General features: G+C 42.9%; 1 protein-coding gene across 6 annotated transcripts; it reads right to left on the reverse strand.

The window, feature by feature from the left end:
- Positions 1-1,902: 1,902 nt before the first annotated feature.
- Positions 1,903-15,997, reverse strand: ORMDL2 (ORMDL sphingolipid biosynthesis regulator 2). 6 transcript variants are annotated; one of them, XM_085600917.1, is made up of 5 exons: positions 15,570-15,624; positions 10,293-10,341; positions 5,340-5,514; positions 4,569-4,720; positions 1,903-4,224 (listed from the first exon to the last, which is right to left on the reverse strand). In XM_085600917.1, exons 3-5 carry the CDS (start codon positions 5,511-5,513, stop codon positions 4,089-4,091), a joined length of 462 nt encoding a protein of 153 aa, XP_085457043.1. In that variant the 5' UTR covers position 5,514; positions 10,293-10,341; positions 15,570-15,624; the 3' UTR covers positions 1,903-4,088. The 6 variants fall into 6 exon arrangements, with proteins under 6 accessions (XP_085457043.1, XP_085457042.1, XP_085457040.1 ...); XM_085600916.1 differs by having other exon boundaries at positions 15,525-15,582; XM_085600914.1 differs by lacking the exon at positions 10,293-10,341 and having other exon boundaries at positions 15,570-15,997.
- Positions 15,998-17,708: the final 1,711 nt, after the last annotated feature.

The following is a 17,708-nucleotide window of genomic DNA, read 5'->3' on the forward strand; positions in this document are numbered from 1 at the left end:
GTTTCCAGCCTAAAGACGGACCCGATTCATACTCTGATCTGCTCTTTAATGGAATTTCAAGATGCCCGCCAGTTCCAGAGTTGGGGGATTTACTAAGACCTCCAATGAGTTGGCTTAATCCCCAATGAGATCAGTGCAATGACTTGAAGAATCGCAAAGTGCAAATATGCTCTTGTTGACCCACTGTTTGCACAGGAACGACACCACCCCTGCCATTGTAAGTATAGTTACTACGATCCAAGTAGCATTTCCCCAGAGTAAAATGAGATCTTGGGCAGTACGATATGAATTGTGTTAGCACCCACAATGTATCTAATTTTCAGTATTAATAGAGCAAGACGACATCAGACAGGTGGATGAGATGCAATAATAAATCTAATTTCGACCTAAGTACATGGAAGGAATGCTGATAAACTAGTAAAGAGGAAGCGACTATCCCTGAAGCTTGTATTACTGCAAATTTAGGTGTGATGCGGCACAAATATTCAGAAGGCTTACAACCACAGGGTTATTTTTTAGGAATGATATTCAGAGCTGTGACTTTCAGAAATTATGTCAAAAGGATTCAGGCACTAATACTCAGCATGACTTTTGATGATGAAACTTTGTTTTTTAAGCAAACTAAACTAATTAAACAATCAGAAAAAGAGAATGACACAGCAAAGTCCAAGTTGGGCCATACAATAGAGGGTACACTTCCGTAGGAGTTCTACACAGCATTGATATTTCACAAGGGAGAGGAATTGCTTTCTGAGCCCTCTATGGCTAAAAGCCTGTATCAACAGAGAAGCGTAAAAACCGCATTCAGACAAGAGGAATAGGCGGAACCACTACAAAGAAACACCCTTGGGTCATAGTAACTCAGTCAGACGATGGTCCACAACAATAGAGGAATACGACATCAGTTGAGTGAATGCTGGCTGTAGTACCCAACAGCTACTTAATACAATTCAACTGTGCTAAGACAAGAGCTGCCTGCGTGAAGATGGTCTAATTTGAGCATATTTTCCTTCTGCAAGAATAAGTCTGATCATTTCTGGAGAAAGAAGCCCCAGGGGAACAAAGGGAGCAAAGGGTTTGTGGCGTCTCTTTTTCGATTTTACAAATTGATAATATTTAACCATTAATCTCTGAAAACTACAGGTTGAAAGCATGCGCTAAGGTGTCATTTGGTTACTAGACTTATAGAGAAACATGCTGCGGTCCTTATGCCAATACAGCAGCAGAAAAAGGAGTGGCTGAGATTTATGTTAGGTGCAAAACATATAGCATAACATCTTCTCAGAGAATGTTAACAACATTTTTCTTTAAATGGCACATCAGGTAACAGGTTTTTTTTACCCATACCGCAGTGAACATGAAAAAATCCAACTTACAATCCTGTTTAGTGCCACAAAGGTGGATATTTGGAATTCTATAAATTCGCTTTCAATGTGTTTATAATGAACTTCTGCAAGACTTTAAAGAATGCACTGGTCTCTGACAGTGAGGGAGATTTAAAAGACTAATGCACGTATTGGCAAACACCAGGTACTCCATGCCAGACTACATGAGACCAGTCAAAGTTTGGCTGGGTGGACAATGCTTAGAGGCTTGTGGCAGAATCTACTGTTGCCACAAAGCAGGTAGTAAAACATGCCACAGGAATCAGTTCGAGGCTGAACAGCCAAGTTAATAGTTACCAGATGCATTTTTAATGGGGTTGGGTGGACGCATGCAGACCTGACCGAACTGCGAAAGAGGAGTGTGTCTAGTCAAACAGTGGGGTTTATCAATTTGATGCCAAAGTTGTTATAGAAGAGGGTGATGAACCCCAGGTCAGACTAAGTAATAACAATGTAATTACATCTCCAATAAAGGGGCGCGTCGAAGGAACATAAGACTTTAGCTACAGCAAATGGGTAATGTTACACTTCATAACAGTATTTTATTATAGAAGACCAGCTCAACATTGTTTTCGAAATCAGATGTACATAAAAATATACAGAGGTTACAGGAGAAAATGAGTATAGGCACATTTGTCTTTTAAGTTAGTGTATTTTTTCACACGCTAAATATGTATAAAAGTTTGTCCAAACCTCGATTTTCCCCTAAATCCATGTGATATGTAAAAACATGGGCGTTTTTTTTCAAGAGACATTACAAAGCAGTTCTGAAAATTGTGTGCAGTCAATGTCTTAGGTGAGTCCCTGAGCATACATATTGCATTGCAATGTGTTTATTCATACAACTTTAAGCAGGCAGGTTTCTACTCTCGCCAGCAAACATCTTAAACAGCAAATCAGTCCTCTGGAACCACTGGGACAAGCAGACTAGTTTCTTATATGGAGTAGAGATTCATGCTGTCACCTAGCAGCTTCTGCACACAGAGCCCCAGTCTTGTTTGCATAGAGCAGCCCACCAGCCGCGACTCCTCCGCTATGGTGGAGGAGCATCGCCCACTGCTCTCAGAGCAGTGGAAAAAGGAAAAATAAAATGATAACGTTATCATCATTTTAATTTTAGTAAGGGCTATGGGGCCAGGTTAGGGCGGGGCTGGGAGTCACAGGGAGGAGGAGTGGTTGGTGCACCATAAGTGCACATGAAGGTTTGGCCGGTCGTCTTGGGCAGGCCAGTCATGCGCACTTAGCATTTCTCCACCTGGCTATTGCACAGACGGGTGGGAACAGTCCCAAGGCTCCCAGGCACGGTCTTAGCGGCCAAACAGGCCGCCCAGACCAAGCACAACGCTGCTGTCATGCTGGTGACAGCAGCGTTGTGATTGGCTTAAGGGCACCTGTGTGCTGACGGGAGCCAGCGAAAGAGGAGGTGGGGAAGCTGTGGCAATAATCAGGTAAGTGAAATTTTTTTTATCCTGCTCCCCCGCTCCTGTTCCATAGCAGCCGCCACTGCGTCCAACACAGAGGAAACCTGCACACATTCACAGATGAAAAGAAAAGGCTTAATTTTCATAGAGCAGTCTCATACAAAGGGAGCACTTAGTCTTGTTCCCACAGCACAGTTTCATACACAGAACTAATGGTTCGCTCTCGAAGAGCAGCCTTGTGCACAGGCAACCAAGAGTCTCATTCTCACATTACAGCTTCAAAAACAGAATCAAGGGTTCGTTCCCACAAAGAATCCTCCTACACAAGGAACCAAAGCTCTCTTTCCCACAGATCAGACACACGTGGGAAGCAGTTATTTTGTTACCTTGGAGCTGCCTCACTTAGGGAATCAAAGATCTAGTCTTCCCAGGGCAGCTTTGTATAGGGGCACATGAGTCTTGTTCTCACAGACCAGTTTCACACACAGGTAAGAAAAGTTTACTTCCTCAAAGAAAAGCCTCAAAAAGAGACAGGAGCATCTTATAATCAACAAACATTGTCACGAGGGAGAGGGTTTAATTCTCAGTGCTACTGCATGCAAATTGAATGGAGCACCACTCATTAGCCATATTACATTGATATTTTTACTTACAACATCTTGTTGAAATAGGCTTCCAAAGAGTCTGTGGATAGGGCAGAGGCTACTGTAGAGCATGCAGTGAGGTCAGGTAGTACTTCACTACTTTGTCAATGTTCGTAAGGGGACAGCCTTAGCTCACCAGCCCCATAGAACAGAAATCATGCACTGATATTTTGACTAACCCTAAGATGGACACCACTTGTTGCATTACTGTGGCCTTGTCTATCTGGGTGTGCACACTGTATATATGCCCTACCCATGTCTGTACCAAGTGCAGATTACACTGAGGCTGCCCGTTACATGGCACAGAGCTGAATCTACTATTTTAAAGGCACTTGTTGTTGGGAAGGTGAGCATTCACCTGGGCTACAGGAATAAAACTACTTGGTTGTGTAATCTACAAGTATGAGAATGAAATGGGGCTCCAACTAACACTCTTCCCCCTCTCTTCCTACTAACAATGTCCTTCATCCTCCTTTATTTAATGGCATACCCTCATGGTGCCAAATGAGAAATCTGGCAGTCCAATTGGCAGATAACTGGTGAAAACTGACAATGTCTTTGTGTAAATTTCCATCGCCTGTATAGAAACTGCAGGTTCACTAAGAATGAAGCCTTGCAGTGTAGTAGGAATATCCCAATCAGTATTTGTTGATGCCAAACACACGCACCCCATGGAACTGGGGCAGTTTGGGCAGGACGACACTGAGTAGCGAGACTGTGTTCACCAGGAAGTGTGCTGCGTCATATTTGGTGTAGAAGCTGGTGAGGATGTACCTGTTAAAACAGAAAAGGGAAGATAGGAAAGAAAACATTAAGAATACTGCATATTGTTAGCTATCCAAGGATTCTACACTAATTATAGCCATGCTTAGAACATAAAAGCTTCAGTTTCTAAAACTGAGAGGGACCTGAAGGAGGCATCAACTTTCGGAAGTCGGGGACAAATTTCATGATGGGGAGCGTCTCAAAGTAAGGCCAATTCAGGTCACTACATTATACTTTTACACCCTCTTTGATTAACAATGAATTGTGTGATCTGTAAACTACATGTGTCCAATCTTTGCTACGTGAAAAACAGATTAGACTAAAAGAATATGGGACATTGGATCAGAACTCACAAGATGATGGGAGAGATGGTCAGGAACTTGCGAGAAGATGTGAACTGGACACCGTAGTCCATCTGTTCCCAATGCGTCAGAAGACGAGCCTTTCCCTGGTCTGGTGTTTCAAACGGCGTGCCTTTCACTGTGTGCAAGAACAAGTACATCACCTTGGGAGAAAGCAAAGTAGGAAAATGAAAGAATATTGTTAAGTGTAACTAAGCCACACAAACTCCTGCGACATGCAGTCCTGCTGAAGGAAACCAAAAACTCTGATCTTTTGCATTGCAAAGATCATCTTTTCAACATCCGTAGGTGCTTTGTGTATCGGTCAAGAATAACCAAGCGCATCAACTCACTGCTTTCTTGGAAGTGAATAGCAAGGGGTGCAGATTTGAAAGAACCAGTTAGAGCAGAATGTAATTAAAAAAAATACTCAATACACCAGAGAGAATATCTGATAATCTTTCTACTTGCTATAATTCTTTTTTATGCCCATTTACTCAATGAGCACAAATGCTAACCTGCTTCTCAGGGGTGAGGCGCAGCACTAAAAGCAAAAATGTTTTGTGTGCAGTTTCTCTGAGAGTGATGCGCTGATGCATGTTTATCCAGCAACTATCCGCTATGTTAAAGGTTCTTTGTCAATGTGAGTAAGCACAGTGGGTATGATGCTGTGTGAGAATTGAATGGAAGTGTGCATCATGCACACCTCTAGAAATGTAGCCTTCAGATGTTGAAAATGGATGCCCTTCTTAATGCGCGTTACATGCCTCTTTCATTACTAACCATGTTATGGATTACATTGGTGAGGGTCCAAACTACTGGGACGCTGAAAAAGGGAATGCTCAGCAGGATGACATGCAACAGGAACACCAGGATGATGTATGCCACCCATATCCCGCGGCTGTTCAGTACCCGTGTGTTGGGGTTCACCTCGCTGTGTGCGACCCCCACATTCATCCTGAAACAGAAACCAATAAACAGACACGGTTAAAACAGGAAATTGATATTTACTGTATCAAATAGAGTAAGGAATGATGCATTTTAGTTACAGAAAAACAGGGTCGCTGAACGCCCTTGACTTTGGACATTTACTCAAGGCATTCCAGGCAAAAAAGCCAGTCTAGTGATATTCATAATTCTAACTTATTTCCTACTGTTAAAACAGCAAGCATTTATATTCCACTTGCACTGCAAACAGATGCTGCTTTCTCTTTTGATATATGTCGATAGGCCCACACACTAGAGCCAATACTGCCAATTTTGGATTAGGTTTGAATTTTTGGGCATTGCAAGTGGGGAGAAAAAAGCTGAATAAATGCCAGTACAATACAATAGAAGGTAGACCGAAGAGCCAAACATTCGAAGGCTCAGAGTGGTCAGCTCTGTTTAATGCTCTGCTTCATACTGAAGGCAGTGAACTTCTCCAGCTCAAAGACGCTCTGGCGGGCACTGGAGGCCAGAGAGATCAAATTCTTTGCCGAGCATGGAAGATGCAAAATATTGAAGCTATCCACAGACCAGATTGAAGCTCAAGCAGTTTCTCCTCTGGTATCTTCTCACGGGTTGCTTTTCGTCCCCCTACTTAAACATACTGCGATTTTGAGTTTCTCCTATGTGGTTTTGAAATTTGTCAACCATTTCATTTTAAGGCAGGCTGGTACCAAGCAATTTTAAAATCTGTGATGGTGCTTAAGGATAGGCACATCTTTAAAGTATTCCTGCAGACTGTGTTGGATATATGCATTGAGATATATATCTCAGCAGAAAAATCAATCCGGAAATGATTCTCGAGCCACACTGATAACTGGTAAGTTGTTTCATTCGGCAGCAAAAAGACGCTTTTCGACCACAGCCGTGGTCTTGATCAAATATATATGTATATCTTGAATCTAGAGGTGCCTTTCGGAAAGTATCCGGCAGAAGCAGTACCAGCGTTTGGGAAGAGCTTGTGTGATCATGTATTTTTATTTACAAAAACGTGGTTTGGGCCAAAGGCATTTTGAAACTACACAATTCTTAGCCCTTGTCCATGTATCAAAGAGAAATTGTGCAGGCGCTCCTATGCAAAGTTCTTATGCGATTTTGTTCCTTGGCTCAGGTGCTCCAGTACTGACATGAGAGAATAGTCTATCACTTTCTTTTTAACGGAGAAGTGGTAGGTAAAGTTTTAACTTGTTCCAGCGCTTTTAACTCATGCGGTTTTCTTGCATATGTACCACTGTGGAGACCAAATCCATTAATATCTTTTCTATTTCTATTCCACAAATATGGTTATACAAGCAAAATTGTTAGATCTCAATTTGTCTCCTTTTCAAAAGATAGAGCCTGGTTAATATCTCTGCTAGTTTAAGAAAGCAAAACTGCGACTGACTCTGGATCAATTTAGGAGAAGCTGCATTTAGAAAACATGTGCATACGCTCTGGGAACTCATTGCCGACTGCAGTGGGGCAAGAGTGAGATCCCACCCATCTCCATTAGTGAGGATTGTATGGAACAGTTTTACTAGCAAATTTTATGTGGACAATTCAGGTGTTGACTTCTGTGTTGAAGATCTTCCCACTGACTGAGATGATGCTAATTAGCTATGGTCCGCCCTCTATTAGTGGGATTGAGTCTTCAATTAGCGCACTGTGGGATTCTGGTGCAAAGGATCCGAAGTCCCGATTTCGGTCATAAAAAGGGAAACAAAACTGTGGGCTCAGGCTTTGCTTCCATTCTTCAATTACTGTTATAACCACAGAAGTATTATTGCTTCTATATTTAAGAAGGGTGATTGTAATGTACCCATTATTGACAAACTGCAATAATAGGCCCGGTGTGCAAAAGTTTTACTAGATGTCTGTTGGAGCATCTTAATTCCTGGGTTGAGGAGAACACGATTATTCCACTAGAACAATCTGGTTTCAGGAAAAAGCACTGCACTTTAGATAACATCACAGCTTTGCAACACATTACTTAAAAATATGTGAAATAGTGGAAGTACCCGGTCTATGCTACCTTTATAGATTTTTCCACAATGTTTGATGAGGTTGATCGTCCAACCCTGTGGGGAAAAAAATAGATCATCTTGGGATGTCTAGTATCATATTGCACCTGATTATTGCTCTCCACTCTTCAACCTAGTGCGAAATACTGTTAGGTGGGGATCTGGGGTTGTCTACAGTTATCCCTACAAAATAAGTTCTGAAATAAGGGTGTCTGCTTGCCCCTCTGCTCTTCTTCCTCTATATATAAGATCTCTCCATTTTTTTTTTATCTTAAAGCATGGGATTCCCTCCCAGTATTGGCGGTCGTCCAGTGATCTCCCTACCTTATGCGGACAACATCATGATACTGGACTTAACCCCTAAAGGTTTACCCCGTCGACTAGGTGCCCTACAACAGTACCCCGGAGCACATTTTTGGAAAATTAACTCCACCAAAAGCAAGGGGTTGTGCTTTCAGGGAAACAGAGTGCACTCTAACTACTCATGGCAGCTTGTTACACAAAAATTGGAAATAGTTCACTCCTACATCTTTTTAGGTAAAATAATGTCCAGTACACTAAATGACTCGGAACACATATGCAATAGAGTGTGTAAAGCCCAAGCAGAGGCTAGGGGGCTCTTCAACCATCTTCTCTCAGTGTAATGGGCCAAAATTCCACCTAGTCTTTTCTATGTCATCGCACTAATTGACGAGTCAAAGTGGAGTTTTTTTTAGATAAATCTGAAGGGCGAATACTTAGGAGATGTCTATTACTCGATATGTGAGCCCTCAACTGCTGCATTAAGATTAGAACATGGTCTAAAAAGGTTGTTGGTACTGGGGTTGGCGGAAGTGGTGCATGGGGGTCCTTGCATTATGAACAATGAGTGTAATTCCTTACGACACCTTATGTTTAAAGACATTTTTAAACTGAGAAGAGACAAAGCTCTCTTTTTTAGGAATTTACAGTATGCTTTCGAGCAATTTAATCTTGATAGAAGCTTGGGCTCTTCTAGGTCGATGTCTCAGCGTAAAGGTTTTCTTAAGCAAGCTTCTTGCAAGTTAAGTTACCGTTTGGATCTCGATTCTTATATGAATAATGTAAATTTCAATTCAGTAATGAATTACTATATTTTGAACAAATCACAGCATTGTATGTCATGGAATGTGGCCCATGGGGTAAGATGCCTCTGCGCACTAATCCGTCTAAATATTGTTCCATTAAATGTAGTAACATCTAAATGGTATGACACTTCAAGCACGTCACTTTTGCAAGAACGGAAATCAGGATTTAAAACATGTTCTATTTATATGCCCAGCTTTGCTTTTTATATAGTCGTCAATGGTTGAGACCCCTCTTTCTAAGATTTTTTGCTCGCACAACCATAGAGGCTATGTGTTTACAACTTAAGCTGCCACATACAATGTTTTGTACTTATATTTTTAACTTTTTAAAATGTTTTTTGCCTTTATATTGAATGTAATAATTAATGTTCTAGGCACATTTCAGCTTTTATTTCCAGTCATTTTGACTGTGTATTTTAGAACACTGTGCTTTATGTGGACATCCTAGGAGTTACAATGCATGAAATAAAATTTGATGGGATTTGGTTATACAAGCAGACACAGATATTCAATCATTTAATAAAGAATTACACATAACATCCTTATCCGCAAATGCTTCCCAACAGGTGGAAAAAGTAATTCTTTAACAATTAAAGTGGATTGTCATTATTCCATTCTGATTTAACTCTCCAATTCAGGTGTCCGTACACAGCATATTAATCTTCCCACAATCTCTTTATGCTAAATGTAGCAAGATCTATTTCAGACAAATAACTTTTGCAGTTCATCTTTATTGCTCGTGTCATGCCCATCATAATTGGTTGTAAAGATGGATTACTATTTGATTCCATGTTTTTATTATTCTCTTCAAACCGGTCTCCAATTTAACGGAATTGGAGAACACTGAACAGCAGAAGTTCATCTACACAGAGAAGATATTCCAATGATGTGTAAAGTATATAATCATTTCTAAACGTAAATCCTTTCTTCAAATTGAATGAAAGTAAAGCAAAATGTTTGAAGGTCTGATTTTTCTCCTTTATTCTCATGTCTAGATACGTTTAATTTTTGAGCTCCTTTAGATTTAAACCCATTATCCCATTCACATCTAAGTGTGCCTTGTAACATGATATTGTTTTTGTGGTAAAACATATTGCTGGGAACCCCTTTCTATTGCTAATCTTTTAAAATATACCTTTACAAATTAATTCACTGTTTGTCGCTATAATGTAACGTAATTGTTTTGATTTTTCCTTTCCGCCTTAATTTTGAATGGGTTTAATTTCGATGTAAAAAAGATTGGTCGCAGGATTTTTACACAGATGTTTCATTTTACACGCTTGGCTTAGTTGATCAAATATTAATGAAAGATTTGCACTCCCTCATAATGGGGTAAAATTAGTTCACTGTAGATATCGCCAGAGTTTTTGATATTTTAAGCCATTTTTCGGGATTATAAACAGATTATTTTCAAACTGTCTTAAAATAGTGTTGGCATATTTAATACCTTTTTTCAAATCAACATTAATACAGAACATGTATCTAACTTTCACATGTAAAATATGACAATGTGGTACCAGGCATATCACATTATCCCAACAATGCTGTTACATTAATACTTAAAAAGAAAGATAATGGGCATAACAAGAAAGTGTAACTCCCTTATGTACAATATATGTCCCACTGTCCGAGATTTGACACACCTTATTCGGGCATCAACTGGAGTTATATGGTGCGCCTTAGGTTTCGAGCCTGAAAGAGTGTAATATCATTATTGCATTTACTTGTGACTCCAGATATCCGGCCCCACTGCGTTGCATAACAATTAATATAAATCTTAAAGCATATACAGTACTCCTTCCATATGTTTTGGGATCTATACTCAACTGGTATCATTGTACAGTATTCTTTTTACATATTTTCGCAAAACACAGTATTTTTCAGCTAACTATCCTTGGATGGTGTGGCCCACTAAACCATGTTACTCACTAATGCCAGCGTGAGATTCACTCGTACTCTATAGCTTTTACGAACTCCATGTGTATGATTAAACTATGATTCTATGGAATTAAGAGGAGCTGTGTCCCAGTTATGTAGATATTATCCCAAACAACTATACAAAATGTCTGCACTAGGAGGCATAACTATGCTAAATGTTAGACATCGCCAGAGCAACCACTGCATCGTGAGCAAGCCGGAAATATTGCAGGACCAATTTTGTGTAAACGAGCTGGCATATTGTTGAATTAATGTGTAAATTTAAAATGTATACGTTTGTAGTGATAGCACAACTACTTTTGTATGTTTTGTGAAAATATACTGCAACTGCTTATCTAGAATTTGAATCCTGAGGGCTTCTCCCTATTGGCCCTTTGCTCTCTTAGCTCCTTTAGTTAAGATGCCGCTGAACTATAGGTACAGGAGACCCATCTCCTGAACCCTGAGCAAAAATGGCATAATGCAGGACGCTGATATTGTCAGGTGCCGCTGAATATGTAGATTCTCATGGAGCTCACCAGTCTATAATAGAGAAACGTATCCAAAGTATTACAGGGCCGTTTGAAATCACCAGCACTGATAAATGTAGCTTTGGAAAACATACCCTCATTTGTAAAGAGGTTTAGTTTGTATCAATTTTTAAGAAGGGCCACCCCTGAAATGACCTCCAACCCAACAACAAATCTGAATTGCAATAATGTACACTAAGTTTGACCGATCTATGCAGCACAACTCCAACCATGCATTTATATATCTGTTCCCTCCATCTGAAACACAAGCCTGTAATGAATGCTAGACACACTGTAATATTTCATTGTGCTTGGGAGAGCCCATCTTGCTTCTGGACCGTGTACAGGCTCTGTACTTGCTAGAGAGGTCCTGTCAGACAGGACTAGGCCCAGAAAACATTAAAGGACAGTGGGGATTCAGTGCTACTACGCCTGTCCATGAAAGGAGCAATATTTGTTACCGGATGTTACTAATTTACACAACTTTTCCACCCTCCGCCACAATCTTATTAGTTATTTCAAATTAAAATCACAAAATATATGGTTTCCTTTTTTCTCTACAGTTACAGAGCTGTTTTCCAAAAACAGTCGGTTCTACCTAGGGCCTACAAAGATTCTCAGAAGAATTCAGGCAGAGGGTGTGGTGGCGAGAGGGAGACAATCTATGTGCGCACCTATGCATACCTGCTAAAATAATCTCTAACTCAGGAGACCCAGAGGAGCTTGACCACAGACAAGATTCTATACAAGAAAGGTTGGTGGAATTTTCATTTTGTAGAATATTTTCTGAAAATCTGATGGGTTTCGGGGCCAACCAAGCAGAATGAGGGACGCCTTCCCCTATATAGTTTCCTTAGAGTGTGCAGATATTGAGAGTATATAACTTAGCAATTTTTCACCATGGTAAGGGGTTAATAAAATCACTGATGCACATGACCCCGAGCTAGTATTTCAGCTTGATTCCTTTGCAAAACTCGTGCCATGCCTGGTTCTTGTTTTGACAGGTGGGCATGCAAACCTAGCAGAAAAATCAATGGAAATAAATGTCTATGTTGTAATGGTGCAAAGAAAGGGCAGTGTTGTCACCAGGGATGGAGGAGATTTTAGGAAAGTGGAGAGGTGGATTGAACCTGGTTACAGGGGAGGCTCAATTCTCCCCCATTCTGTTTTCTAGAAATGCAAGTCCTTCAACTGCCCCCCTGGCTGCCCTGACCCATGACTTTCAGACCCTCCCTCTAACTTCAGTCCCCACAACTTCCGGTGTCACCCTCTCCATAGCTGACAAGGTTTCAGATTGCTTATGTGTGACATTTTCATAGTTTCAGTGTACTTATGAGTGACATTTAATGACTGAGTGACACTTTCTATCGAGCAAAATCATGCAGTGATGTCCAAGGAAAGAGACATATCAGAAATCACACATTTGAGTAACGAGAAACTCGAACTTTGCAGCAGGAGTCAAAACTGACAGTAGACATAACTCTAACCCAGGGGTGTAACAGGCCCCCTCAGCACAGTACCTAGTACCTTAGAACTCTGGATTAAATCCAGGGGGAGGGGGCCTCAGTGTACCTTGCAGGGGGCCCTCCCAACTTCTGTTACGTATCTCCAGCGGGAACATTAATCACCTGCATTATCTCTGACATGCCAAGTCTCACAGTGCTGGGAAAATAGAGCCTGCTGCGCAGCTAAGGACTTTCTTTGCTGCTACAATGAAGCGCCTGCAACAATCTCCTTTTGCAAGATTTTTCAAGTGCATTAGGTGCATGATCTTACCTTCCACAGTGGAGAAACACATCAGTAACTACGCCAGGCATATTATCCCGGTTTGATCCAAGTGCACTCTGACTCAGCACAATCTGATCAGAACCATGCACTGGATAGTGTGTGGCCATTTCCCTTGAGGACCTAGTCTTACTTTGCTAGTGCATGAAGCAAAGGTGTACCCATTTACATGGTGCTATGCCCTGCTTTAGCACCCCTGCCCATTCTGCAAACAAACATTTTAGAGGTCAGCAGTGGGTTGTTAAATCAATGTGTTACTTACCCGAGTCTCTATAAGGGGAACTGCTGGCATGGCACAACAGAGGTTGCTAGCCTGTCAACACTTCAGAGAGTGAGCCGTGCTGGACTGCCTCAGCCTGTGCAACCTGCACTCACTGTGAGTCTCACGCTGGCGAGACAACTGCTGGACACAAGTTGGGCTCTGACTGCTTGGGCAGGGCACAGCAACAGGTGGATGTCAGGAGGGATGAGCAGATGGTCTAATCTCGAAAACTGGCTTCCTCCCGTTTAACTAGGGGGCCAGGCAGAGCACGCAGCAGAACAGCAATTAATTCCTGGGTGCCTGGGGGTTTAGCGGCCGACCAGGAAATTGAACATTCTGCCACAGCATGCTCCAACCAGACACAGCTCCTCCCCAACACAGTGTATCCACAAGGGACCTGATGCCACCCAGGGACCAACTTGTGAGTTCGTGAGAGAGACAGGTGCTGCCACACGGCCGAATCCCAAGCTGCCAGAGTAAAGCAGTCACTGATTAGGGGTGCGCCAGCTCAAGTTGCCAGAAAACGGCAACACTCTTGGGGAGAGGAGTTGGCCTAACGGCTAGGGCGGTCGACCTCGAAGCTGGGGAACTGGGTTTGTGTCTCGGCAATGACGCTGAACATCCTGTGATTTCCGGGCCAATCACTTAATCTCCCTGTGCCTAACAAAACAAAAAAAAACATAAAATGAACGTATCCTCATGTAATGCAACTGGTGCTATGTAAAGCGTTCTGATACCCGATTCGGGTCCAGTTCGCACTATATAAAACTCTGTAAAATAAATAAAAAACACTTGAGTGCAAATCCCTCAGATAAGCACAGAGTTCTGTAGGACATCCACATGATAGAGAGTCTGTCTCAGAAAGGTCAGGCAAGCCAGGCCGGCGGGGTCTCGGCTGCTTATAATGTAGTCAGTTGAGCCCAGTCCCACCGTGGCAAGAACCCGAGGGCGCACGACACTCTAGTACCAACCACTGCATTGAAGTCAGAGTTCTTGCTGGCAGCAGTATTTGTGTCGGGATGCCGCTGTGCTATGCAGTGTGACGGCCGCCACGGTCACTACCTGCTTAATTCACCCTCGCTTGGCGCACGCAGGTGATCAGGCTCTAAAAATGTGTGATATTTTAATGTGGTGGTGAAGACCACCATATTGAAATGCGTTAGTCTAACGCCTGATGCGTGGGACTTGGCAGGGCTGCCTCTCTACCGCCCTCCACCGCTACATACCCCACTGGATCAACTGCACACATGCCAACGTCTAAATCATCCATCCTAAAGACAGTGCTACAAACTCGTAACCACACACCATCATGTTCCTAGGGCAGACTCAACTACGGACCAAATATCCTACCACCCCGTCTTAAAGATCATCACTTCTGACTGAAGGCACAATTTCCTGCATAGCTTTTAATTCGTGCCCTAATGATCCTGTACTCCACAGACCCTTCCCTGTGTCAAACAGTACACTGGCAAACCGCCGGTAGGCTGGGACACCGTAGCCATTTTCAGGGCTGGCTGGACTGGGGTACGAATCACTGGTCTTGAAAACAAATCTGAGGTAGGCTGTAGCCCACGAGTATGATTTGCTCTAGAATAGAAGTTCAGCTTCTCGGTTCTGTCACCACTGGTACTGATGTATTAACCATATATGTATGTGTTTTTTTAATAGATTGCGTTTGTAACTTCAGAGCTTTTCATCTACGACAGTTATAAGTTTGTGCTGTGAAAATAAATTGTTTGGCGCAGTGTTTACAAAAGTGTATTAGTGCACTAAGAAATATTGCCCAGGGCAGCTTTCAGCTCCCAGCCCGCACCTTCAGTCTGTAATAGGCTCACGCCGGCTGCCCTCGTGTAATACGGAACCCTATGACCATTTTTTTGTTGCATATTTATATAGCGCAAACTCGACCCGAAGGTATTAGAGCGCTTTACATAGCACCGTATTCACATTACATATTCAGGCACGGGGAGATTAGGTGATTTGCCCAGAATCACAGGATCTGGACGCGACCTTGAGGCTCGAACCCTGGTTTCCTGCACCAGGGGCGGCAGCGCAGCCGATGGACCATTAGGCCCTACAGTTCTCATACTTTTCTAACTCTGTCTAAAGACCTCTTTCTACCGTCCCCTGAAATCACTCTACCACTACCACTTAACCATGCTCACGTCATAAACTCAAAAACGTGTCCCTTCATCCAGCTCTCTAAAGACCACTCCAGGTCCTCGGTTACAACCCACTTCCACTCTGTATCATCTCCCCTTCCTTCAACTGCTCACGACGATACCCGCCGTCCCCAGTTCCTGCTCAACATACATATGCACAACATACTCGACCCTCAAAAACATCACTCGTGCCCGGGTGCCCCTCGCCTTGAGAGTTACCTGAGAGACACGCCCCTCACACTAGATTCCCACAGCAACCCTTACCTGCCGCCGTCCCGGAAACGTCGCTTTTCCGTCTTTTACTTAAAGACCGCCCCTCCGCCCGACATTTCGCTCTTCATTGGTTAGACTGTGGAAAACCTTTCCCCTCTCATAGGCTGGAAACATTATGTGCCGAGAATCACGCGCGCGGATTGGCTACAGTATGTTATCAATTTTGTGAGTTGGGGGCGTGGTCTCGTTTGTAGTGCAATTGCATCTATATAGCGCTTACTATACCGTGTGAGGCTTTGAAACACTTGAAATGTTTAACAAGTGTTGGAAACAATATCCGACGCTCAAACAACTTAGTAGAATGCTAGAAGACACAGAAGCAAGACTAAGCTTGTGCATCCAGACACAGACTGCCAAGTCAACACTCACACACTAGTGTGTTAACATAGACATAAAAGGTTAAAAGTCCACATAATCATAGAAGAAAGACTAGAAGGCCGAGGAAGAAAGACTGTCAAAATTCTATGTCAGGACAGGAGGCTCCGATTATGCTTTCTCATTTCTTTACTAGAAATGCTCAGCAGCCAATAAAAACACAGTATATGAAATGAAAAAACTACAATACCCATAAGCACCAGGGTATGACGTATAACCATAGAGTCCACAGTATATAAGGTATTATGGCAAGTACAACATCCTCTTTCTTTGCTGCTCCGCAGCCAGTTAAGTGCATACTTCTTTTTCTATTATATTTCATTGTGATTTAAATGCCTGTTTGATACTGTGGCCTTTCGCTACCAACGTTTCATTACATTGTAGCGCTCATTGTTGCTTTATTGCCATGGTTACTGCTTGCGCATTGTTTACCGCTTCGCCCGCCGTGCGTGTCCTTTGAGGTGCGGGGAGCGTGTGCTTCACCTCCCGTTGCCGGGCGCCTTGCGCCCGCGTCTCGGTTTGTTGTGGAGAGGGAGTCAGGGGCTCGGAGCGCTCGCGCTGCGAGGGCTCCGGTTTTTGAAATACTGGGCGGCCGTTACCGCGCATGCGCGGCGGCCATATTTGTTGATTAAATCAGGTGTTTATCGCCTGTCAGAGCGGCCGCTTCGTGCCGAGAGCCCACAGCCTCAGTATTTGCCTCATTTACGCCCATTTTGCTACTTTAAAAACGTTTGGGCTGTATAATTATGCATAGGCATTGCCTAGAGTGCTAGTTTTTGTTTACAGCAAGCCCTCCCTCCACATTTGAATTTATTTATTTAAGGTGTTCAGATTTATCTGCACTTTGGCTTGCTGTGGGGTTTTTTCACTCCCCCTGCATTGTGCCTTTGGCCACTATTGATTTAATTTTATTGTGGGCATTGAATACTGTTACACTTTTGTGTCAGCATGGAAAACTATTATGAAGAGGATTGTTATTATTATGAGGAGGATCCTTCTGGCTCTTTGGAGAATGAATTGGTGGAAGCACTAGATCAAGGGGTGCAACACTCCGTGAATAAGGCGCTTGTGCGCGCTATTAATCCTTTGAAGCGACATTTGTCTCTTTATGCCCAACAGCAGGGTTGGTTACCGTCACGTGCTTCAAAGTCCCCTGTCAATCCTCATAAGACTGATTTTCAGCGCTTGGCTAAAACACTGTCTTCGGACACGGCCTCTCCTAAAGGGTCGGCTGGGCCCTCTTTTTCTTCCTACCATGACCCTGATGCTGATGATGCACACTCCTCCTCGTCTGACTTTGATCCACCTCCTCGCAAACGGGCTCGCAAAGAGCATTTTGTTGACGCTCCTTCCAATCCTCCCATTCTTACCTTTGAACCTTCAGAAATTTTGCATCCCCATTCCACTTCTTGGCTACCTTCCCCAGCAGTAGCGGATTATGTGCAATCCCATATTCGCCAACCTTTTCCTCAGGATGCCCGAGCTCGCATGCGATCTGAATGTCCCCGTCCTGATCTGGCAGATCATTTAGCTGACACTCCGGAGGTCGACCCTACCATGGTTACCTACCTGAAGAAGTACGCAAGAGACCCCAAAAAGGGTTTGGATAGATAATGGCGTTCCTGCCAGGATAAATTATTGGATTTATTGGGTCCTCTCACCAAAATGTTGGATTTGGGTGTTCTGGCTAAAGAATCATCAGCTCTTGTGAACCCGGATGAACTCATTCAATGGGCTCAGAGGGCCATTTGTCAA

The sequence above is a fragment of the Triturus cristatus genome, chromosome 4_2 (genome assembly GCF_964204655.1).
Source record: "Triturus cristatus chromosome 4_2, aTriCri1.1, whole genome shotgun sequence".
Classification (NCBI taxonomy): domain Eukaryota; kingdom Metazoa; phylum Chordata; class Amphibia; order Caudata; family Salamandridae; genus Triturus; species Triturus cristatus.

Coding starts and splice junctions, on each gene's coding strand:
- ORMDL2 (XM_085600913.1), bottom strand. Junction 4,721..5,339: donor CCAATGTAATCCATAACATG/GTTAGTAATGAA, acceptor CTTTCTCCCAAG/GTGATGTACTTGTTCTTGCA. Junction 4,225..4,568: donor ACCATCTCTCCCATCATCTT/GTGAGTTCTGAT, acceptor CTGTTTTAACAG/GTACATCCTCACCAGCTTCT.